Here is a 24,782-nt window from a genome sequence, read left to right on the forward strand (position 1 = left end):
TAAATTGGGTTGAATTATTATTAGCAACAGCGGCAACATCATTCCAAACAGGAGGACTGAAGGGATTATTTAGAGCTCTGGGCCTGCAAGCTCCTTATATGGAGCTTTAGAAAGGAATTTGTTTAACCACAAACAAATTAACTGATGCAGCTGTTCCTGCGAAGCAAGGAAATACGGGAGGGCCACCCTGCCCCCCGGGATCTGTGCAGGGAGCACCGGGCGAGGAGGCTCCCACAAAGAGCTGCTCAGCAGGGAACAGGCAGGGGAAGGGCCTCGTTCCATGGGGTGAGGGCTGCATTTATCTGGTAACGCTGCTGCCATCAGTGGTGCCGGGTGGGGTTGTGCCGCCGCCGAAAGTAGGTCAGGCTTGGTGTTCCCAGGAGAACCAGGAGCCGGGCTGTGCAGATTCCTCGGGGCTTTGTGCACAAACACTTTCATCTTTTCTCTTTCTTACTGAATTTTAAAAATACATATCTCAAAAGGCCAATTAAATATAAATTGTCATTAAATATAAATTGTCAGCTTTGATAATGACAAATTGCCTATTGGTGTACAAGGTAATAGTCACTGAAGCCAATGTCACATAATCACAGAATCATTTAGGTTGGAAAAACCATCTAAGACCATCTGTTACCCCAGCACTGCCAAGGCCACCCCTAAACCATGTCCCCAAGTACCCACATGTTTTTTAAACCCCTCCAGGGATGGTGACTCCCACCACTGCCCTGGGCAGCCTGTTCCTGTGCCTGACCACCATTTCCATGCCTGAGTGGGGAGCAGCTCTGCAGTGGGAGCTCTGGAGGAGAGCTGAGCCTGGCTGTGTGCAGGGAGGGCTGTGCTGTGCGGGCAGGATTGGCAGCCTGTGGGGAAGGGAAGTGTTTGTTCCCCTTTTCTTGGCACTTGTTAGACCCCAGCTGGAATATTATCACCTGGTTTCCACCACCACACACCCACATACAGAAGAAAGATGTTGCTAGAGGGGACACACGAGAGGGCCACGAGGATGGCCAGGGGCTTCATCACTCTTTCATGTCTTGGAGAAGATGCAGCTGGGCTCTTACAGAGGTGGGTGCTGGGACACCACTAGAATAAACAGAAGGAGAGGATGTTCTGACTGGATAGAACAAAATATTCCCCCTGGGATGTGGTGGTGGATCTCTCTCAGATGAATTTCAAGCTTTGGCTGAACAAAACCCTGTACCACATGGTATGAATTCTGTATTTACCCTGCTGTGTGCAGGATGTTGGACTGGACCTCCCAAGGTCCATCCATCCCAAATAACCCCATGCATTGTCTCCCACTGCTGAATTTGGTTTTCCAGTGAGAAAGCTTGTCAAAACTCACTCCTGCCTATTTTTCATTCCCAATTCCTAACAATTCCTTGAAGTGCTTCTCCCAGCTACTGGGATATCAAGTGTGTGACATCTGGAGCACCCCTTGCCTTGGCTCTGCTGGAGGAGCTGGAGCAGCTGTTGGGCTGGGTAAGCCCCGTCCCAAGCTGCTCAAGGCTGTGTCTGCTCCCATCTTGGGTATCTCCAAGTATGGAGACTCCTCAACCTCTCAATCTGCTTCTGTGGCCAACCACTCTAGAAGTTTCTAGAGGAAAAAAAAACATTTTCTTGTGTTTAAATGACATTTCTCTTTCTTTTTTTTTTTACTTCAATTTATGCCTCTCACCCTGCCCCAGGCTGAGAATGTTCTGGCTGTCTTCTGTACTTCCCCCATCAGGAATCTGCACACATGGGCGGGATGTCCCTGAACCTTCTCCAGGCTGAGCAGTTCCAGCTCTCAGCCTCTCATCTGCTGGATGTTCCAAGCCCTTAATCACCTTGGAGGCATCTCTGCCTCTCAGTGGGTGGTGAAAACGTCTCACACTGCAGAGTATGTGCTTGGAGAAACAGATGATGCTGCAGGGATCAGCTCATCTGGGATTCTGTGCTTTCCCAGGGCAAACCGCATATGCTTTAGCTCTGTCCATCGCCTACTGAGTTGTAGGGTTTGGGAATGCGGAAGGGAAAAAAATCCCCTCCAACACCTCAGCCTGTGCCATCCCCTCTCCTGCGCATCCCTATTTTCAAAGGGGACATTCTTCTGTTACCTGTCTCTTACAGAATTGACTTTTAAAAGCTTTTTTACAAAAACAGAGCTTTTTGGAGACAGATTTACTTGCAGGCTTTAAAAGGAATACACATAAAATAGAGTTTAAATAGATTTTTTTTATTATTTCTTGTGATTTTTCTTTATATTAGATTTCTTTTCTCAGTCAAGAGACAGCATTACAACCTAACAACCAAAACCAGGTTACATACACACAGGCACACTACACAACGTATCCCAGGCAGTCGTGTCCTTCACTCTGTTGACACACAGCAAATGTTTACACAGTGTCCTACGAGGAGGAGACGCCCTTTCCCTACTAACCTCGCTCACGCCGACTGAACACATAACACACAAAAAGGGCAGATTTTGTTAGCTTTGAGTTTCGGACGAGGTTTCAGTCCTACAGCATAGGTGATGTAGAAAAACATGGACCTTGTTTTTGCCTCTTCTCCAAGGTCCAGAGTGGCAGCTGGGCCCCAGTTAAGGCATTCAGCAGAGCCTGGTGATGGAGAGCTGCTTGATGGCCACGTGCCAGCTCTGCCCCAGGCTGGCAGTGGGTGCAGGGCGGCTGGGGATGGGAACATTCTCCGATGTATTTTAGGGAAGGTTTAAGGCAACCTTTTCCAACCTTTCTCTTGAGAGGAAACACCGGCTGTGGAACATGCCAGCTGTTCTGGTGCTCGTCCTTCCTGCTGCTACTGCTCTTGCTCTCCATGCATGGCCCAGTGAGGAAATGGGGTTTAGGCTGAGCTTTTCAAAGCTGCTAAAAGATTTAGCATCCAAAATACTAAATGCTTTTTAGCTAAAAAAAAAAATAATAATCTGAATGTTTTGGGGGGTAATCATTCTGTTGAGCTTCTCTGAAAAGTCTTCACGGCAACTTTAAAAACAACACAGAAACACAGAAATATCAAAAACTGACTCCCCAGTCACCTCTTGCATAGGACTTGTAACTGCAGTTCAGTGATTTATTCAAGTTCTGTAATTGTGTTAAAAAAAGATGACAAACCATGAAAAAGGGTGAAGGCACATGTACAGTCAGTCCAGCACAGGGATGGATAATGTGCAGGGATGAGTTTTACAAGAAGAATACTTGGGGTTGATACATACAGACAGAATATTGCAGTGCTCGGTGACTCTGTACAAGAACAGTTCTGATACAAGAGAAAATTTTACTAGTTTACTGGTAGACCTTCTGCAGTCCCCTCATCCCTCGACTTCCTGAAGCATAAGGCTGAGGATAAGATTTCAGTGAGATTTGGGCACAGCTGCTCCCAGCTTCCCCAACAAGGAAACATGAGGTGAATGTGAAAGAGCAGAGGAATTTTGGGCTCCCTGTGCAACCCATTTTTATGTTACACTTAGAACTTACTGTGCTGTTTCCCCCTCCATTTGCAAGGAATAAAATCTTCCCCAGATACAGGTAATTAAATAGGATCAGAGTGGAAGGCAGAAGGATTTTCAGGTTTAGCTGTAACAGAACCAAAGCTTTGCAGCAGCTTTCATGCTCTGGGACATGGGGTCGCATACCTGTATCTCTGGGGCTGGGAAAGCAACCCCCTTGGCAGCCCAGGAGGCTCTGAATGACTACGGGGGACACGCCTGGGTGTCACCGCTCTGCACAGAAGAATTGAAAAGAGAATCACATGTAAGAGCCATCTTTGCTATTAAATGGAGCTGCTCATCCTCGTCATCCTCATCCCTTTAAGGAAAGTTGTGGGTTTAGTTAATGACACAGACTCTTTTAAGAAGCAAAAAGAAAAGCTGGTGGAAGACACATCGATGGACGGCAGGGAAGGGGGAGACCTCCTGCCCAAGCTATGTCCGGCTGTCCAGAGCCCACGGCTGTTAAGTGCTCCCACCACTGGGGTCCTGGAGACAAGTGGAGGAGAAAGTGGCATCTCTAACAGGTTTGAGGACACCTCTCACCAAAGGAGGGACTTGCCAACCAGGCAGAGCCTCTCCCACTGCTGCATTCAGCTTCTTCCTACAGCCACATTCAGGCGACCTGTGGCAGCCACTCCGATCATGAGAATGGGATGAGGATGGAGCCCGTGAGGATGATGGGAAATTACTGACTTTGTATTGAGCATATCTGAGAGAAACAGGCAGAAATAGAAAGCTCCACCCTAAAGAAGACAAGCCCTAAGGGGATCAGCCCCAACTAAGGCCCATTAATGTCCCCAGAAGGTCTGATAGGTGGGTCTGACCATGGCAGATCCCCGGGATGGAGAGGCTGCCAGTGCCGTGGGTGTCTGTCCTCAGATTCCAGTCCCTGTGAGCAGCTGTGCTGAGGAGGTCACCAGACACAGTCCTGTGGTGGAGAAGGACTTGGTGGGAAGCTCTGAGAACTTGGGGACAATTGTGGGGTGCTGGCACATCCCTCCTGCCACCAGCATTTCTGAGTGCAGACAGCAAAGGAGCAGCAAACTTGAGGCACATCCAAGTCGCTTGTGGGAATGGTGGTGGCTGACAATCTCTGGTGGCTCAAGAGTCCCCGTGGCACCAGCTGGACACAGATGGCCTCTCATTTTTACTTGGACACTCAGGAACCGTCACCACCCATTCCCAGGCCAGCAGGGCTCAGTGCTGCCTGCTGGCAGATGCTGAAAACCATTTTGCTTGACTTGAGGTGACCTATCACTTCTTACTGTCCGTTTCCTAATTATTAGATGTGTAATCTCTGGGGACTCAATTGTTTTTCAATAAATTCACATGACATTTAATTTCCACTTTATGCAGGGCACTGAAATTTATACTGGTCCTCCACAGGAGTGACTGCAAAGCTGTGGGAGTCAAGCTTATAACCTCACTGTAGGTTTTTTTCATGTTTTTTTTTGTTCTGACTGGTATGATAAGACATCTAAGTGGGTATTTTTCTCCCCACTGGGGTTGGAGGGAAGAGGAAAAGGTATCAGTATGATGTAACATTATTGATTAGAAACATGCCTAAAGAGAGAAAATTCCCACAGCGGTCTTTGGGATGAGCCATGCATTTATGTTATCCATGATGAGAAAGAAACACCGACTCCCATGAAAAGAACTGTTTTCCTCCCAGACGAAGTTTTTGCAGCAGAGGTTTTTGGAAAGCAGATTTGTGAGTGCAGATTGCAGCACTCACACAGGTGAGGAAGGCTTCTGCCACTACTCCCTTAGCAGCCCCCCCCCGGCCTTGTAGCACAAGCAACAGCCAAAATCCAGGGTGAAGACTTTGTTGTGGCTGCCAGTGAGTGTCCTGCATGTGCCGTGGCCTCCAGCCTGGCATTGACTGGTGCAGGAAGCACAGCTATGGGAAGGTGGGGGGCACGGGGGTGTCCTGACGCATCCCAAGAGCCGGCACTTCTGCAGGGGGGCCACCCTTCCCGCTCCCGTCCTGCTGGCTGGGGGAGCCTCGCCACACATCGGGTTCATCCATCGCACGAATACCAGGGCAGCAGGACCAAAACAACTCAACTGAGATGCAAATCTTGCTTGGAGAATATTCCTACACCATGGGGGCTTCAATGGTGGTGGAAAGATCCTTCCCACTGTAGAGGGTGTGCTGCCTCCACAAGCTCCAGCCAGCACTGACAGCACTGCCCTCCCAGCTGCCCGTCCGTGCCCATTCCGCACTGCAATTCCAGAACAGGGCTGCAAAGCTGCTGCTGTAGCTGGACCCATCTCACCTGTCTGAACCCCAGCACTGCCATGCTGCCCAGAAAAGCTGGCATTTACTGAACAGGGATTTGCCCAGGCCTCTCCACCAGGAATTCTTCCTTTTTTTATGCTTTCAGTGCAAGAAATACAAAAATTTCTTCCCTCAAATCCACCTGTCACCTACATCACCATTTTTCCAGGTGATTGTTCCAATGGCTTCCTCCATCCTGGCTGTCTCCTGATCCCAGTGATGTCGTAGGAGTCAGGCCAGAACGTCCAGCTCTGCTGCACTTCCCAAATCCTTGGAGGCTCAGTGCTGAAAATCTGTACCTGGTTGTTCACAGAAAAGTCCAAAAAGGGACAAGCCACATTCTAGCAACTATAAGGTGAATTCTCAGGACATGAACAAACAAAGAGGGGCTGCTGCCCAGGAATGGCCCCACCATGAGGGGCCACAGCTTCTTTTCCACACCGGAATGTCAGAGCACCAAACCCTGCAGCTCCTCCAACACAGCCTGGGCAGCCTCTCACCACCATGTTCTGCCACAGGCCCCATCCCTGCAGCATCCCTCACAGACCAAACCAAACCCCACATCCTAGCAGAGAAGCCTGGAAAAAAGACATTTTTAAAGACCCCAGCAGATTGGTTTGTCCCTGAGTCCATGCTGTAGTTTCCCCCTACAAAAGTAAAGAAAAGAAAGCAAAATCATCCCAGTTGTCCCAGCAGGACCAGCCCAAGGGCTCCCTGTGAGTACCTTCCCATCAGGAGCACCACCCAACTCATCACAAAACTGGGTGCAAAAAAAACCCCAACCAATAAACCCCCTAAAAAACTCAACCCCACCTACTGAACACCCACACCAGGCTGTGAAGTATCTACACATGCACACAGGTGCACACACCAAAGTTCTCAGTTTTTAAGCACCTTTCATTTGTTTTAAGATTCGAGGAGACAAATAACCTCAATGAAAAGGAATTTTCTTGTTCTGGCAACAGCGGGCAGGAGGTCTTACTGCTGGGCAGGAGCACAGGTTGAACACCCTTTTGCCACAGCACAGGGAGGGTGGGTCACACTAGGGGGTGACAGTCACCTTGCAGGGGGTTGGCAGGTGAGTGTTAGGTGTTAATACACAACAAGTGTGCAAACAACAGAGGGGGGGTCGCAGGAGCAGAGGTTTGCTGTGGTACATGCACTCTGCTAACCTGCTTGGACTCTGGTTTAACCTCTTCATGAAAACATTAATAATTTATTAATCCTTTATAAACATACTCTGGATATAAAGTGTGATAATAGTTCTGCTTCATGTCCTGTGCTTGCTGGGCACAGCATGAGGAAAGACACCTCAGACTGGCATGGAAAGAAGAAAGGAAAAGAACAGTTTGCATTTGCTTCTGAAAACCAGCATCACCTGTTGGAAATGGGTGCTTGGGAGGCTGGGAGCTGGGGGCTGGGTGTCAGTGTCAGTGCCATGGCTGCCCCAAGCTCCCCAGGAACATGGCCAAGAGGTTCTGGTTCACAACAGATGAGCAGGACACAGAGGAGGATTTCAATGAGGGATTTCTCCTGGGGTACCATTTCCATGCAGACCAGTGGGCACAGGAAAGCCTGGTAGGTGAGACAGGGCAGGATCTGCCCTGAGCTCACTGCTGCCTGTTCCTCTGGGACCTGTGGAGGGTAATGGGGTCGCAACCAGCCTCTGATTTCTGGAGTGCTCTGGAGGGACTGGCGGCGACTTGGATGTGCAGGAGGAGAATTTGCAGTGGAGAACAGGCTGGGGGGCAGGGTGCTGTGTGGCTTCTCCACTTCTTGATGTGTTTTTGGGCTGGAGAGAAAATGATTCCTCTAATGGTTCTGCCTGGTGGCCACAGAGCAGATCATCCAGCAACATGGGAAGAGCGGGATAGGGAAGGCAGCACCTCATCGGACATCTGGGAGCTTGGGCTCAGCCCCTGCTTGTCATCACAAGCACCTTTGCCAGAGTCTCTGCACATCCCATGCTCCTGGTTCACACCAGGCATCACTTCAGGGGGAAGAAAAGGCATTTAGTGTGAAGCCCAGGAAGCCAAAGGGAGTAAACGTTCCCCTCCAGTCAGTGTCTTCACCAAGAAGATACTAGAGGAGGGACAGGGCGATCTCCAGTGTGGTCTCAGGCTCAGCAAGGGACGGAGGTTGCCAGGAGGCCCAAGGAGTGTGGGACAATGCCGAGGGCAGGGGGTAACATCGACTTCCCCAGCTCTGTGCTTTTGGGAACACTATGTCATCGGAGTGGAGGAAAAACGCTGCAGGTGAGCAGCAGCATCTGGCTCCTGCAGGCCAGGCTCCCCAACCCAGAGCCTGGACCAGTTTGTTTTTTAATCTCTTTAAAAGAATTAATAACTACCAGCTGTCTGAAGTTGGGCTCACCACAATTCCTTCAGCCGAGGTCCCCGGCTAATATTAAGGGATGTAACATGGTGAATGGAAGAAACTCCCGTGAAATCAGAATTTTTTGGGGGGTTGTAAGGGTTTTTCTTTTTTCAGAGGGTAGGAATTCAGGCTGTGAGCTGGCCACGAGCCAGATACTTTCCCAGGTGCAAAACCTGTCCCTAAAGGGAGGGAGCTGGGGGCGATCAGCAAATTTCTGCTGGGTTTAGAGCCATCTCAGCTGGTGCTGGAGCCAGTGAAAAGTCTAGACCATGTTCTTCCAAAGGCAGAATGAATCTGTCACAGGGAGGGGAGGGATTTGCATTAAAAATCAATGTTTTCTACAATGGGATTTGGCCCTTCATGGGAAAGGATGCAATTTTTAGTGGGAATGGGGAAAGAAGATGCACCTGTTACAGCTCCTGTTACAGCAATCCTCTCACTCAGGCCTGCCCCATCCTGACCCTTTGCAGCCACTCCTAAACCCATCTTTGTCCTTACTTCGGCCTCTTCCCTCCGGCCTCTTCTTCAGCATCTCTTCACCACCACCATCGACATGCTTTTGCCACCTCAGGGAAGCTGTGCAGATCCCTGCCTCTGCTTCCCTCCCAGGGACTGACACCAGGCAGCCGATGCTCCTTGGCTTAACAGTGCCTCTTCCAAGTATAAAGGTATGGAGGGAAATATATACACAAACATATACAGGCGCATCTGTAGGGAAAGAGGTGTGGCTGGGGCAGGCAAGTGGCTCCAGGAGGAAGGGGCTTGCTTGGGTGGGGCCACCAGCCACGGTGATGCCACCACTGCCCTGGGCTGGCCACCCCTCCCAGCACAGTGGCCAAGGGCTCCGGCACGGTGCTGGGATGGTGCTTTGATTCCTGAGATTGCTTTTAAGGTTGATTTAAAAAAAACACCGTGACGCATCAGGAGCCACCTGGCTGACCCGGCCACAAAGGTTCCACCAGTGCTTCCCACCACGAGCCCCTTCAGGACCTGCAGTGGGGGTTTATCATGGTAAAAACATAACTAAGAAGTCAAGGAGGGAGGGGAGTATTTGCTGGTTGTGCAGGACGGAAGCATTACTTAGTGTCATTGACGAGATTTTCCTAAAAATCCCAGATCTCGTGGCTTTGTTTCTCTTTTCACCTTTGCTCGGTGTCTCTGTGACATCCCAGCCTGGCTGTACGTGGAGTCATGATGTGGTGAGGAAAGGCACTGTTGTCACAGGCTTGTCAGGACAAACAGGCTTCGCCATGGATTTCGGGAACAGATGATTTCCCAGGGAATACCGATTTCCTGTGTGAAGGCTGGCGAGGCTGTGAGGGTGGGGGGGTCAGCATGGCCCTCCATGCCGGCAGCTCCAGAGGTTGCTGGCCCAGCTGGCATCGAGGGCGAGGGATGAGGGGAGCAGTGAGGGCGGGTGGAGGAAGATGAGGAGTGTGGGCCAGGCGTGTGGGAGTGGGGGGCGTGGAGTGGAACCGCAGCCGGTGTCACCGGTGTCCGTGGGGGCCGGCACTCCCGGGGGCCGGTGTCAGGGGGTGAGGGCCCCCTCGGCGGGGCAGCGGCAGCGCAGCCGTCCCGGCGACGTCAGTAGTTGCAGTGGCGCTGGCAGGGCTGGTGCACGAAGGCCCCGGGGAGCTGCTTGGCGCGGCGGGGCGGGCGCTGCCGGGCGCGGTTCTGCCGCTGCAGCGCCTTCTGGCCCAGCCGGTGCCGCTCCGCCAGCTGCTTGGCCCGCTGCACCCGCTGCGCCTGCCCCACCTTGTCCAGGATGGCCGCCTTCACCGCCAGGGACCGGCCGTGGTGCGCCACGTGCCGCTCCAGCCGCGGCTCCGGCACCTCCCTGCAGAGAGAGGGGCCGTCAGCGGCGATGGCATCGCCCTCACCCTCCCTACCAAGAAGGGCACCAAGGGCACCGAGGGCACCAATCTCCTCCCCACACACTGTGCCCTGGGATGGGCCGGGCACCTCCTGCCCCAACAGTCTCCTGAGGGCAGGGATGCTCCAGCACAGGCAGGCTCTGGGACACCTGGAGAAATCCAGACACCACCAGGAATGGGGTGTTCCCACAGCCCCTTACCGTAGCTAAGTCCCTTGAGCCTGGTCTGTCTCCATTTCACTGTGACCCCTTTTGTCCCCTGGCTAGTCTTGAGTTCCCTTTGGCCATTCTCTGCCCCCTCCATCACTGAAGAGCCTCTAAAGCTCTGGAGATCAAGCTGTGGCTCTCAGGGAGACTTTGGAAAGAGAATCCTGGAGGAATGGTGTCACTTAGCCAGGGGCAGTGTCCCCTAATCAAGAATGGGTTCCCTAGCCAAGAACGGCATCCCCTAACTATGAGTGATGTCCCCTAGCCAGGAACAGTGTCCCCTGACAGGATTGGTGTCCCCTAGCCCAGGGTGAAGTTTACCCTGAATTCTTACTCCTCCCCTGTCCCAGTGAGGGGCTCTTGGGGGAGATGCTGGAGGGCTGGGACTGGGGGGCAGCAGGGACCCCATGGCACGGTGGGAGCCGGGACTCAGCCAGCAGTGGCAGGGCTGAGCACACGCACAGTTCAGGTTTTCCCTGCGTACTGGAGGCAGCCCTGGGGAAGGACAGAGCTCCAGGCTGTGGTCCCAAGAATGCGTGGGGAGGACTCCAGCCCACAAGCCTTGGGGAGCAGCAGGCAGCAGGGCCATTTGGGGCATTTCTGTGCTAAGCTGTAGCTTGGGGCAAGAAGCTGGTGGTGTCCCACTCCCACACAGCTGTGGGATACCCCTGTGCTGGGCCAGCATGGGGTCAGAAGCGGGATCAAAGGGGGCTTCAGCACCTTCCTGCCTGGGGGAGCCAGGGAGACCAATGTGCCCAAAGGCCACCCTGTCCTATTGGGTTTGCTTTGCTTGGGCCATACCTATGGAAAACAACGGTGTAAGCCCAACCTGGCAACCCCCTAGACTGGTGATGCGGTGACAGGTGGTATTAGCACAGGTGGCATCAGCATGAGTGGCATCAGCCACACCAGGAGACCCTGCTTGGGGCAGGGGACACACCCCTCTCCTGCCAGAGCCCAGTGCCAAGCTCACGGTCCTGCACCCATGGCCGTCCAAACACGCTGCTGAGACCTCCTCAGCAGAGGATTTTGGGACACAGGGGCTGCCAGCCTTGCACGGCATCTGGCCAGATGTGCAGAGTACTCCCTTGAGATGGGGCATGGGGACACTGATGTCCCCCACCGCTCCACTCTGTCCATGGGACACGCTCTCGGGTGTACGAGGGGATTTGGGATGCCAGGGCTGACCCCGGTCCCTCAGCAGGTGCTGGGGCTGACAGTCCCTAACAAACACCCTCAAAGTGCACTCACCCGGCAGCATCGTCCTCGAGGCCCTCCCCATCCACCTCGAGGGTGCTGGTGACGTAGACGGACATGCTGGGGTGCTCGATGAGCAGGTCCTCCATGGGGCTGCTCCCCACGCCGTCAGGGCCGGGCTCCTCTGCAGTAAAACAGGGGGGAGGGGTGACAAACCAACTCTCGTCCATCAAGCAGGGACCGGCCGGAGCCAGGGAAGCGGCTGGTGGCGGTGGCGGACCGGGGGGCGTCGAGCGGGGCCGCGCCGAGCGCCCGGTACCGCCAGCACCCCCTCGCCGGGCTGGGCCGGGGCGGGCACGGCTGCCTGGGGGCGGGGGTGCAGAGCCATGCGGGGCGAGCGGGGACACACACACATACCATGTACAGTGGGGAGGGGAGGGGAGGGGGGAGAGAAAGGGGCATCGTTAGTGCAAGAGACACCCCACCGCCACCGCCAGAGACGGGCGCGGCCCCGCGGGGAGGGACACGTCGACCGTGCCCCCGCCCCAACCAGCACCCACCGCTGCCGAGGGACCCGGCTTCAGCATGGAAAGGAGCCTGGTTAGGCAAGTTGAACTAAAAAGTGGGGGAACCAGCAGGGTTTACTGCAGCAATGGGTTTTTCTCAAAAGGAAGAAAGTTCAGGCAGCAAGAAACGCTGCTTTTGCCTTTTCGGATGGCACCTGAGCCGTGCCGTGCCGTGCCGCTCCAGAGGAACGCCAGCATGCCTGCGCCCACAAACACCACCCAGCACTTTGCAAACATGGAAACCAAGCACACACAAAGGGGAAAAACAGTCCACACCTTTTCTCTGGAAGAAATCACAGGAATAAATTCTTCAGCAAAGGTTTTCGCTGTGCCTTCAGCTTCAGTCCCTTAGAGGCCAAATTTTGCGTGCCTGATACGGGAGCTGACCCCCCTACCCCTCCAATGGCCAGCCTTCCATGCTTTCCCTTCCTCATCTCTACCTGGCAAAAGCACTTGGGCTGCTGCTTTCCTGGGCTGCTTGTGCTTGGAATTATTGGTGGTGTAATGGGAGGGGAGCCTGCACCTAAGGTTAGGTGAACCCATTCCCAGACTCATCAGGGGGATTTGAGGGAACTGGTGTCAGTGAGGGGGGAGGCAGTGCACTATCTATATGGATGCATGTGACCCTGTGACTGGGTGAGGGAGCATGAGGAATCAAAGGTGAATGTGTTCTTGCGTGGAGAAATGCAGTGCATGAGCATGAGCATGGTATTCCCAGCTCTGTGCATCTCCAGCTCCTCCCTTAGCTGATGCCCCAGCCCAGGACTCAGGACAGGTCACAACTGGCCTTGCAAACATGACAGTGTCTTTCTCCAGGTCAGTGGATATCAGGCTATTAATAGTTGTTGACATGATGGGCTGTAGATTATTTGTCTGCCTGGAGACAGCCATTGAGCCCAGCTGGAGCGTCCCCAGTCCAGCAGCACTCCCACAACAGGGGTCTGTGGGCACAAGGGCAGGGGGCTCAGTGCAGCCTCTCCAGGGCTCCCTGTTCCCATCCTTTGCCAACCTGGGTTTTAATGTCACAAGCAATTTTTCAGGATCCTCAAATCCCTGGGGATATACTCCCAGCCATATCCTGGGAAATGCTCTTGGCTCCCTCTCTGGGTCCTGACCAGAGCCAGGCTGGGCAAGGGGGTGAGAGGAGCATCGGAAATGCTCCTGGAAGATCTGGGTAATTTGGGTGCATTTTGGGGTAATGATCAGGCTGAGAGGGACCGAATCTGGAGGCTCCCTAAGCTGCTGGGAGGGAGCCAGGTTGGGAACTGCTGCTGGCCACCACGGCTCCAAAGGGAAGGATGGGGCTGGAGCCTCCACATTTCGCTTTTAAAGTGCTTCACATAACTCCAGCCTCAGAAATAGGGCTGAAAGAATCTGGTCCCTCACTGCTCAGGGATTGCTGTGGGAACAGAAGGCAATGGAATTAGCAGTGGGATCGTCGCAAGCAGACATGTTGCTGGAAGCCAGCACTGCACCAAGAGCCCAGCCACGTCACTGGGAAAAAAATGGGACTGTTTTGTACCAGAGTCAACCCTTGGTCCCCTCGGAGCCAGCTGCAGTCTCGGACCCAGGGATCAGGGCACAGGCCAGTGTTTCTCTGGTTGGGGAAACTCCTGGCTCCTTCTGGCATGCTTTAGGCACGCTGCAGCTGCTGCCAGCTGGCCCAGACTCCTGGCAGCTGCACACCCGCTGCTCCAGGGACGTCCTTGCAACCAGCCCCCTCCCATGTCACTGCTGTGACCCACTCCAGACAGTCAGCTGAGAGCCCAGAGGACAGGCAACAGCTGCCCATGCCCACACCACCCATCACCTCCACCAGCTCTCCATAGTGCTTCCTCCCACGAGGCACAGAGATCCCTGTCCCCCATCCCAGGCTTGTTCCTGCTCTGGTCCCCTCTCCAGGGGATATAGGGGAGAACTCTAATGAACAACTCCCATCACAAAAACAAGCATGGTGGGGACAGGCAGGGAACATCTGCTCAGAGGACTGCTGCCTGCAAGAGGGAGGGAGGACAAAACTCTCCTCCTAAACCCCCTTGGCTGGGGCACCACAGCTAACACAGCACAGGCACCAGTAGCTCCTGCACAGGCAGGCGAGTTTGTCTATGGTCACTGCTGGATTTGGAATGAAAAGGTCATAAAAATATCATTGTAATTGGCTGAGTCACTAATGCCACAACAGAAACTCCAAGGTCTGCGTGGAGCTGGAGAAGCACAGGAGGAATTCAATTCATCTGGTTGGTGTCAAACAGGGCTCTGGACGGTTGTCACCATCCCTGGGAAGGGGGAGCCCTGTGCGTTCTCTAGGTACAGGGACCTGGTGCCAAACATCCCTTGTGCTTGGCATGGGCACTGGGAATGAGTTTGGAAGATAACCCCTTTGGAACTGAGATTTGCTCCCCTCAGATAACTCAAACATAGCCAGATCACTGGTGGCATATCCCCAGCTGGGACAGCCCTGCCACCTATCCTCTCATGGGGACAACCCTGGTGTCCCGCCAGCTCCTGCTTTGCTTTCAGCAGAGGCAGAGCAGGGAGCAGCTGAGCCTGGCTCCTCCTGGAAAAGTGCTGGCCAGGGCACAGCTCAGCTGCAGCCGGTGGGCAGAGCCTGCAAGGGCTGGGTTCTCCACCCCACTGAGCCCTGGCGGGCAGGATCACATCAAAACTCTGGATAATCTCCCTGGCTGGTGCCATGCCAGGGTCCCATCCTGGCACAGAGACACCTGGAGGATCCTGAGCAGCTGCAGCCCCGGCCAGGGATGCTGACACTGCTCTCACACTGGTGGAAAGTCAGGAATCATCACTGGGAAAAAGGAGGAGCAGGTCAGGGGCTGCTGCGGTGACCACAGGGCTGGGCACCATGGACAGGGCAAGGGGACCAGGGGAAAAAGGATGAAGGGCAGAGCTGATCCCATGTGGTGTGAGCTCATCTGCTGACATCTCAAGGGGTTTGCCCTGCTCTGCAAAGACAAAGTTCAACAGAGGCTGTGGGAAGCCAGTCCTGCTGCTTTCCTCACCTGCAAGATCAATTACGAGCCAGCCATCCTCCTCCTCTTCCTCCTCAACAAAGGGTTTGGGCTCTTCTAGGCCCTCTGGCGCATTGCTGTCACTGAAGAAGAGGCTGGTGAGACGCTGAAACATGGTGGGGAGTGGTCCAGTGGGATGGACAGTGAGTTAGAGCTTCTGCTGGGCACCAGCTTCCAGGCACGGAGATGGGAGTGATGTGCAGGGAGGGGAAAAACAGCCCTCGAGGTCTTGTTGGTGGTGGAGCCGCTTTGCTGCCAGAGGAATCAAAGTTAAGTGGTGTGTAGTGCAATTGTGAGATTCTTCACTTGGCTTCAGTGCAAAGGCCTGTAAAAGGAGAGAAAAAGGAATAATGGATTAGAACTGGCTGGCAATATGGCCCTCCTGTATCCCAGGAGCTTGGACGGGCTTGAGGGGACGGCAAAAAGGTGGCTCTGGCACTGATCTGTGCCATGCGCTGTCCCAGATGGTGGCACCTCCAAGGGCATCAGGCACGGTGTCTGAAAGCAGCAGTGAAGGGCTGGGTGCCTGTGCTCTGGAGCCTCCACCAGCATCGAGCCCCATATCATGTCCCCTTCCTCATGGGCAGGGTCTCCCAGGGGATCCGTCCACCAGAGCTGGCAGGGACAGAGCCAAACACTGTCCCCAAGTCAGGTGAACATGCCAAGGCCCTCACAGCAGGCAGAGTGAGGACAGCGTTATTATAGAATCACAGAATGGCTTGGATTGGAAGGGACCTTAAAGACCATCCTGTTCCAACCCCCTTTGTTATGGGCAGGGACACCTTCCACTAGCCCAGGTTGCTCCAAGCCCTGTCCAACCTGACCTTGAACACTTCCAGGGATGGGGCAGCCACAGCTTCTCTGGGCAACCCTTGCCAGGGCCTCACCACCCTCACAGGGAACAATTTCTTCCCAATATCCCACCTAATCCTGCCCCCTGTCAGTTGGAAGCCATTGTCCCTTGCCCAAAGTCCCTCTCCAACTCCGTTGGAGCCCCTTCAGGCACTGGAAGGAGCTCCAAGGTCTCCTTGGAGCCTTCTCTTCTCTGGGTGAACACCCCCAGCTCTCTCAGCCTGGCTCCAGAGCAGAGGGGCTCCAGCTCTCAGAGCATCTCCATGGCCTCCTCCAGACTTACTCCAATAGCCCCACATCCTTCTAGTGCACCAGAGCTGGAGGCAGCACTGCAGGTGGGGTCTCACCTGAGCAGAGCAGAGGGGCAGAATCCCCCTCTCACCTGCTGCCCACGCTGTGGGATGAGCCCAGGATGCTGTTGGCACTCTGGGCTGCCAGCACACACTGTTGGCTTATGTCCAGCCTGTCATCCCAGCCCTTGGTGAGTCTCTGCCCCATCTATGCTCATCGTTGTTTTACCCCTGGGGAAGCACATCTCCCTTGGTGGGGGCAGAGGTCAGCACTCACTAACTTCATTAATGACTGCCAAGCTTCTGGCAAGGCACAGGGACAGCAGCCACAAGGTGCAGACTGTTATTTGTGTGGACAAAATACCTTTTGGTCGAGAGACATTAAAGGGCATTAAAATGCCATCAGGAGCTCCATGAAGGGAGAGGAGCGAGTGGGGTGCTGCCATGCTTGGCACACTGACATGGGTGCATTCAGAGGATAAATCCCCAGTTCATGGCTCTGTCGACCAAGGGGCCATGGAGCCTGTGAATGTTCCTCCACCCTGGTGAAGCCCTACCTGCTCTAGGCAGTGTGGAAAAGGAAGGGTGCAGGGAGGCACAATGTGTCCATACACATCCCAGTCCTCCAGTAGCTCAAGTTTTAGCTCAGACCTGCCTCCCAGTGAAGTGGCTTCTCCAGCCCCAGCATCCTGGGAAGGTGGTTGGCCTGGGCACTCTCTGAAGTTCTGGGGCTCAGGCATCATTCATCCCTGTGGGATGGTTGTGCCTTTTGCTGTCTCTCAGGTGGCTTGGTAGGTACAACATCCGCTCCACAAGGCAGAAAATGAGAAATCAAGGGAGCCTTACCCCTGGATGGGATCCCCTGGGCATCATGGGCTCTGCTCTCTGCCACCCCCAGGTGCAGAAGGGAGTGATGGAGCAGCCCTGAAGCACACAGCTCTCCCTCCCCGGCATGGCCAGGGCAGCAGTATGACACTACCTGTCCCCTTGAGCAGCTTGCAAGCCCCAGGTGACTCAGTTGCCCCAGAGGCACAGGGCAGACCATGGGCTACAGCTGTACCCAGCTCCAAATCCCAGCGCTCAGGGGTTCGGCCCAGCTTCCCAGTCCCTCTGGGATGGCTTGGCTGAGGCTCATGGAGCATCTCACCAGGATGAATCAGAGGTCAGGGAGGACTCCCTACTCTGTGTCCTTAGAGGGTCCCTGGCTTCCCCTGAAGGCACTGAGCAAGGAGGTTTTGGGCACTGAGACATGACAAGAGTTGTTTCTCTGACTGCAGCCTGAGCCCTCACCTCCCAGCCCCATCACAGCCACAACTGTGGCAAGGCCTCAGCTATTCTGTTATCCTCCAGTGCTCATGATTGAGTTATCCAGACACTCCCTTTACCACATCATTAAAGCATAATAGTATAAGTTAGGGAAACAATGGGAAGAGGGGCTGACACCCAGCTGGGCACTGAGCGAACCCGGCCCATTGGGCTCCCTCGAGTGCTCCACACTGAGGGAATGGGATTCCCCTCCCACAGGATGTCCATGTGCACCCATCCTCCTCTGGGCCAGGCTGGCAAAGGGCACCAGGGTTGGCCCTGAGGGCTGTGGCACACAGCCACAGCTTCATCACATGTCAGCTCTGCCTAGAAACCTGGCATCTGCCTGAGCACTTGCCTATTCAGTAAATAGCTTTTAATATTATATTAATGTTATTTATTTAAGAAGTTTATTAAATATCAAAGAGTGGCAGAAACCCCACAGCTCCCAGGTACCCGCTGGTGATGTCTCAGGGCCTCCTGCTGTTTTCTCCTCCCCAGCTCCCCAGGCAGGAGGGAACAAGGCAGCTTGTGGCAGGCACAGAGGCCACGGGGGGCTCCAGTCCCCCAAGGCTCTGGTCCAGTGTGAGGCCAGGAGGGGGTTCCTATGCTTATTGAGCCGGGGCATTCCCAGGCTGGTAGAACTGCCGAGCCAAAGCTGACCCAGTGTCATGAGGCAGGTCCTCAGGGTGACACACTGGGGCTGGGGACAGCAGGGTCCCTTGTGCTGTACCCCAAGCCCTCCATGCTGGAAGGACACTGTCAATGCTCTTGGCCTGCCTCATGCAATTTTTAGTCTTTCCCCCTGCCTAGATGTGGATGTCACCCAACAGCAAAGCTGGGGACAAGAGCTGGCACATGGCAACAGGGGAGGGCAGCAGCCCCAGTTTGGCTTCCAGGGAAAGGTCACCCAGAAAAGCACCCAAGCAGCTACCGCAGGCCAGGGGCTGAGCCAGGCAAAGATTCTCCCTGTTGCCTCAGCAAAGCCAGTCTGGCATGTCTTGCTGCCAGGGTTGGCACCACCAGAGTGCTCCCTTTGCTCTGTGGGCTTGGCTCATCCTCCAGCAAGCTCAAAGCCAAATTACCAATGACACAGTCAAAACCTTTTAGTTTTCTTTCATTAAAACATGACAACAGCTTTAACTGGACAGTAAAAAGGCTGTTCCCTCTCTGCCCCCTCAGGAACACCTTAGAGCATTTGCTGCTTAAAGGCTGGTCCCCAAAAAATCAGAGGGTGCAGGCAATGGGCCAGTCAGGAGCTAAGGTGTCTGGACTTCCCAGGTACCCACCCCAACCCAGAGGTAACCTGCCTTTTCTGAAGACACAGCAGACACTATTATTTTCAATTGTCTTCTCTCCCAAATTTAACTTCATTTTCCTTCTCTCAATAATTAAAGAGCCTGGGACCACGCTCCCATCACTCACAGTCAGCGCTGTGATAAGGGGTCAGCAGGGGCTGTCCTGCTCCAGAGGAATCCCACAGCACTACGGAGGGTTAGGCAAAGGGCAGGGGGCTGCAGGCAGAGCACAGGAGCTCATGGGCAGCTGTGACAGCTCTGGGGGAAGCAGGAAGAGTTAAAAACTGCCCCAAGAGCAAAACTTGATCATTTTAAAGGATCATTCCCCAAAGAATTCAAGTAAGCCACCAGCTATCACCCTACCTGAGCCAGGGAGCGTGGGGTGGCCTTGAACTCCTCACTGGTGCAAGGGGGTCCATGCTGTACCGTGGAACATGGGTGGGCTACAGTGCCATAGTCAGCCCCATGGTGGTGCCCAGGGAGCTGTGGAGAGCTCCTGACAGAGCCCTCAAGATCAAACCTGCAGGGTGGAGGCAGGAGTGAGATCCTGGCAGGCAAGGGCCAAAATGAGAGTTAATCCTCCCCCTCACTTTATCCTGTCTGCTCTGAAAAACTTGGGTTAAAGAGGCAGGATGAGGTTCTGATCTCAGAAACTCTCAGCACGTTTGTGGATGACACCAAACTGTGTGGTGCAGTTGATTGAGCAGAAGGAAGGGATGAGGCATCCTGAGGGACCTGGGCAGGCAGGAGGAGTGAGCTCATGTGAACCTCATGCAGTTCAACCAGGCCAAGTGCAAGATCCTGTATCTGGGTCAGGGCAACCCCCAGCATCAGCACAGGCTGAGGGCTGGGTAGGTTGAGAGTAGCCCTGGGGAGAGGGACTTGGGAGTCCTGGTGGGTGACAAATCGGATGTGACTTGGCCATATGTGCTGGTACCCAAAAACGAGGCATGTCCTGGGCTCATTCCACACTGTGGGCAGCAGGTGAGTGTGGGATTCTGCCCCTCTGCTCTGCTTAGGTGAGACCCCACCTGCAGTGCTGCCTCCAGCTCTGGGGGCCCAGCACAGGAACGACATGGAGCTGCTGGAGAGAGTCCAGGGAGATGCTCTGAGGGCTGGAGCCCCTCTGCTCTGGAGCCAGGCTGACAGAGCTGGGGGTGTTCACCTGGAGAAAAAAACACTCCAGAGAGACCTTAGAGCCCCTTCCAGTGCCTAAAAGGGCTCCAAGAGAGCTGGAGAGGGACTTGGGACAAGGGATGGAAGGACAAGGGGGAATGACTTCCAACTGACAGGGGACAGGGTTAGGTGGGATATTGGGAAGAAGTTCTTCCCTGTGACGGTGGTGAGGCCCAGGCTCAGGTTGCCCAGAGAAGCCGTGGCTTCCCATCCCTGGAAGTGTTCAAGGCCAGGTTGGATGGGGCTTGGAGCAACCTGGTCTAGTGGAAGGTGTCCCTGCCCATTGGCAGGGAGATAGGAACAGGATGGTCTTTAAGGTCCCTTCCAACTGAAACCATTCTGTGAGTCTGCGATCTCCCAGCCACCCGAGAAGGGAGCAGCTTCTGGCCAATGTGATCAGGGCATCATCCTTCAGCTGCTCCAGATCCTCTCTGCAAGCCACCAAGAACATCAGCTCCTCCATCAGCTCATCATGGAGCGCTGGGGGTGACCTCTTCAGCCTTTCACAAGGTAAAAGACTTCTTGGCCAGCTGCTACCCAGACAATGAGATTGCCATATGCCATCTCAGTCTCAGCAGGTTCCACCAGGCACTTCTCTGGCTGGGACAGCCCACAGCCATCAGCAGATCAAGCTCTGAAGTTTCTCCAGGTATTTGGAAAGCCTCTGCTTTCCCTGTGGGAAATGTTTGCCCCATTTACACCAGGGGAACTGGGCCGGCAGCCTCACAGGAACTGCAGCGCAGGAGGGACCCGAATGTGTCCCTGCCAGGGGATTTAAGTCACTACTGTGCCTTGTCACCAGGCACAGGTGATGTCCACATAAGCAGTTTGGACAGGCTTTTCTGCCTGGAGAAGGTGTGTCCCAGGTGTCTTCCCCCTTGGGACACAAGGGGACTGCCCATGCACCACATCCTTGGGGCTGAGCTGCTCCAGAAACCACACGCCCACCTCCTGTCCCCTGCCTCCTACCAGAGCCACCACCACAGGACAGCTGCCATCCTTCCTAGGCTTCCACAAACTTCCTTACTTGGCATGACAACTCCATCCCAGCCACTGCCAGCATGAGGGGACAGCCCACAGGTGACACTCACTTGGGGACAGATGAGTTTCTAAATGAATGTTTATCAGAATCCTTCCACAAAGTCCAACAGCTTTTACAATGAGCCAGAAAGTATTATATATTAAAAGTTAAAGTAGGAGTAAGGAAACCACAATGCATCAAGTTATTCTTTCCCCTTCAGAAACCTCAACACAGTAATTAGTTTTCTGAGTCACCATTGCTGCAAATAACCCCAGGAGCTAAGAATAGGCAACAGGAGCAGCAGTAAAGCCCCGGGATGCGCCTGGAGCTTGCCAGGGTGGGAGCTGCAGCGTCGCAGGACTGGCAGCTCTTAAAAGTCACAGTCTGCAAGAACAACAGCAACTCCCCTTGGAAATGGCAACAGGCTCCCTGAAACTTTCCATAAATACTTGGCGGCAGGAGGGATGCTGCTGCCAGGCGGCAGGAGCGGTCCTTCCTTGGCAGAGCTAAGAATACCCCACGCAGTCATCCCGGCAGGCGGTGGAGGTATAAATCAGGTGCCTTCCTCCAACCCACTTGGGAAATGGGATTTTCAACTCATTTTACCTAAATTAGACAAGCGTTTCACAGGCTCTCTGTGCTGGATGTATCAAAGTCCTAAACCTGGCACAGAAACACAGAACAAAGAAGGGAGTGCAGCACCTGGACAGCTTAGGGGAGCTCTGCTCATCACCCCCAAAAATGACTGGTGCATCATCCCTGTACTGTCCTCTATCCATCCCTATCAAGAGAGGGACCAGAGTGGACAAGGGCCTGCCTGGGACAGTTTGGCAGGGCTGGATTAATTGTGGGACACTGGTCCCACAACAATTGTGCTGCAGCTCCGACTGATCCCCTTGCTTTGCCAGCAGCCTCATTAAGGGGATTCCCCTGGGGGGAGCCCTGGGCACAGGGGCAGAGTTGCACCCTAAGGCTGCTGCCAGCATGGACAAACCAGAGGCTGATTCACAGCTAGAGCCTCTTCTGCAGCAGATCAGGGGAGTGGAGAGGTGAGAAAGCAGAGAGCAGTTAGAAAAATACCAAAAAAACCTCTTAATCATGAGACTCTTCTTAATAATGGCAGATCAAGCCAGCACCTGAAAGGGCTTTTCTAAGCCAGTCCAGGAGCTCAGTGGGGACTGGAGTCCCCACATGCTCCTCCAGATCACACTTGAAGGAGGGGGACCCCGCACAACTGGGAGAATATGTTTTTCCTGGAGCTGGTGTCCCCATTTGCATCAGCTGATGCAAATGCATCAGTGTGATGTCATCACACACAGTCCTGGAAAATCTGTCAGTGTTCAGCAGGATCTGAGCAACCAGGAAATTTTAGATTTGCCATGAGCTGTCCTACGAAACTTTAGAAGTTTCCTCTCTAGGATGCACAAGGTGAAGCACCAGGAGGGGAGCAGCCCAGCGTTACACCCTCACAAATCACAGAGGCTGAACTACCTGGCACATTGGACTTTGACACCACAGAAGCCCCAAGCTCCCCACCATTTCCCCCAAGCCCACTTGAGCCCTCCCCTTGCTGGAGCAGGGCTTGCTGTGCCGTCAGCACTAAAAACCTCTTAGATACAACTTCACATTGCAGGTTCTTCCAGTCTTGCTACAACCAGGAGCTATCAGTTTATTATCCAGGGGAAAAACTTTCATTATGCTTTTCCCTTTGTGTTCAGCCAGATAGGCACCAGTTTCATGCAACAGGTTCCTAACGGTGACAGTGAGCTACAGCAGACAGCTTTTGTCTTTTTTTGTTGTGTGTTCATTTGGGGGTTTTTTTTGGGGGGGAGGACGAAAAATAAAAGGAGAGGAAAGATTTATTTTAGAGAAAAAAAAATAGTTCCTGGCACTTTGTAGACTAAACCCAGTGGGAAAGCAGGTTCAGCACAGTCCTGTACCAGAGCCCAACACCTGCTTTTGGGAGGGTTTCTGGGATGGTTTCCTATCCCAGCAAAACCTTGGCCAAATGAGTGACAGCACTTGGCACCTGCCCAGCTCAGCCCTCGCTGGTGCAGCTTCAGCACTGCGTGTTGCTGGGCCCAAGAGAGACACTTAAAACCAGTATTTTGGGATTCCAAGGTGCCAGTGCCTTTGCTCAGGCACTCTGGGAAGGGCTGTAGCTCCACTGTACTCAAGACATATGTATGAAAGAATTAAAAAAGCAATAATGTACTTTTTAACACATTTCTACAGTTACACTCCACAGAATCCAAGTTTTAACACAATGAGCCCCCTTGGATGGAAACAGGAGTAGTTCCCAGGGCCTGCCAGGCTCAGCTGAGCTGAGGCGAGAGCCATTAAGCCCAGAGGAAAGTTGCCCGTTTAGGATTTATGTCATTTTTTAGCTGTCTCAAAGCAGGTGCTCTTAGGGCAGCAATAACAGAAGGATGTGGTACCTGATGGACTCCTGGGGTCAGCATCCTGAGATGTGGTGGAGCTGCCCCACAGCACAGATGTCAGCATGGCACTGCCAGCAGCCTTCCCCTGCCACGCATGGCCCCTTCCCAGGAATCACAATTAAACTCAATAAAAATATGAAAGCACACATCTGATTCTCATTAAAACCAGTGGGATTTATGAAGGAAAGCAAGAGCTAAAGATGGAGGGATTCCAAAGCACCAAGGATTTGCTGAAAATCAGTTAAACAGATAATACATTTCTGTATTCTAGATTTGCATATATTTACATTCTTTACACGTATTTATTTTATATAGTATATTATATATACTATATTTTATATAGTATATAATATATACTATATAGTACAGGAAGCTGTCCCTGCCCATGGCAGGGGGTTAGAACGTGATGATCCTTAAAGTCCTTCCCAACCCAAAACCATTCTGTATATTTTGTATGTTTACATATATTTATATTACATTTATAATTATACATTCACATTCTTTTTCCAAAAAGCCAAACAGCCTCTAAACAACACAGGGGGGATACACTCATGTTTCCTGCTGGGAAAGAGCCACAGCTGCGACTGGCACGGGAAGGACACGCGGGGCCACCCACGCGTGGCCACTGCGGGTACCTCCCACGTGCCCCCATGTCCCCCCCGGGCCCGGCGGGGTCACCGCGGGACAGGGGGGGGACAGTTACGACGTCTCAATGTCATATGCAAATGAGGCAACGTCACTGCAGCGCAGCCAATGGGAGCGCGGAACGGCCGCGAGTCTTAATCCGGTGATGAAGAAACAAACAACAGGCGGGGGGGGACGCGGCACCGGGGGGTCCCGGGGACACCCCCCCTCAGGGTGCCCCCTGCCCGCACGGGCAGAGAGCCCGCTGAGCCCCAACCCCACGGCCCGACCCCCGTCCCGCGGGACTCACCGGTGGTGGCGGTGTCGGGGCGGCGGGAGGCGCTGAGGTAGAGCCGGTGCCGTGCGCTGGCGGTGGCGGTGCTGTTCGGTGCTGGTGCCGATGCCGGTGCCAGGTGGCGATGCCGGTGCCGGTGTCGGTGGGTGCCGAGCGGACCCCCCAGTTGTGCCGCGCACCCGCCGCTCCCCCGCACAAATCGGGACCTTCCCACAGCTGAGCGTGACGTCACAAAGAGGCCCCGCCCCCTCGCGCCCGCAGCCAATGGGGGGGCGCCGCCGGAGGGCGGGGCCGGCGGGGCCCGGCCCGGGTGGGGACGGGGGACGCGGGGGGACACGGGAGGGCAGCCCGGGCACCTCCGAGCCACGGGGCACAGCCCGGGCACCTCCGAGCCACGGGGCCCAGAGTGGGGCACAGCCCGCGGGAAGGGGGCGACAAGGGGCTGGGGGACCCCGGCGTGCGGGGGG

At 54.1% G+C, this 24,782-nt stretch overlaps 1 protein-coding gene across 3 annotated transcripts; it reads right to left on the reverse strand.

Moving 5' to 3' along the window:
• Positions 1-2,197: 2,197 nt before the first annotated feature.
• Positions 2,198-24,518, reverse strand: TP53INP2 (tumor protein p53 inducible nuclear protein 2). 3 transcript variants are annotated; one of them, XM_017835587.1, is made up of 5 exons: positions 24,331-24,518; positions 19,122-19,278; positions 15,005-15,338; positions 11,476-11,785; positions 2,198-9,981 (listed from the first exon to the last, which is right to left on the reverse strand). In XM_017835587.1, the coding sequence occupies exons 3-5, from the start codon at positions 15,126-15,128 to the stop codon at positions 9,729-9,731; spliced, it is 687 nt and encodes a 228-aa protein (XP_017691076.1). In that variant the 5' UTR covers positions 15,129-15,338; positions 19,122-19,278; positions 24,331-24,518; the 3' UTR covers positions 2,198-9,728. The 3 variants fall into 3 exon arrangements, with proteins under 3 accessions (XP_017691076.1, XP_017691077.1, XP_017691075.1); XM_017835588.1 differs by lacking the exon at positions 19,122-19,278 and having other exon boundaries at positions 11,476-11,605; XM_017835586.1 differs by lacking the exon at positions 19,122-19,278.
• Between the last annotated feature and the right edge of the window lie 264 nt (positions 24,519-24,782).

This window comes from Lepidothrix coronata, unplaced genomic scaffold (genome assembly GCF_001604755.1).
Source record: "Lepidothrix coronata isolate B3197 unplaced genomic scaffold, Lepidothrix_coronata-1.0 Scaffold260, whole genome shotgun sequence".
Lineage (NCBI taxonomy): Eukaryota > Metazoa > Chordata > Aves > Passeriformes > Pipridae > Lepidothrix > Lepidothrix coronata.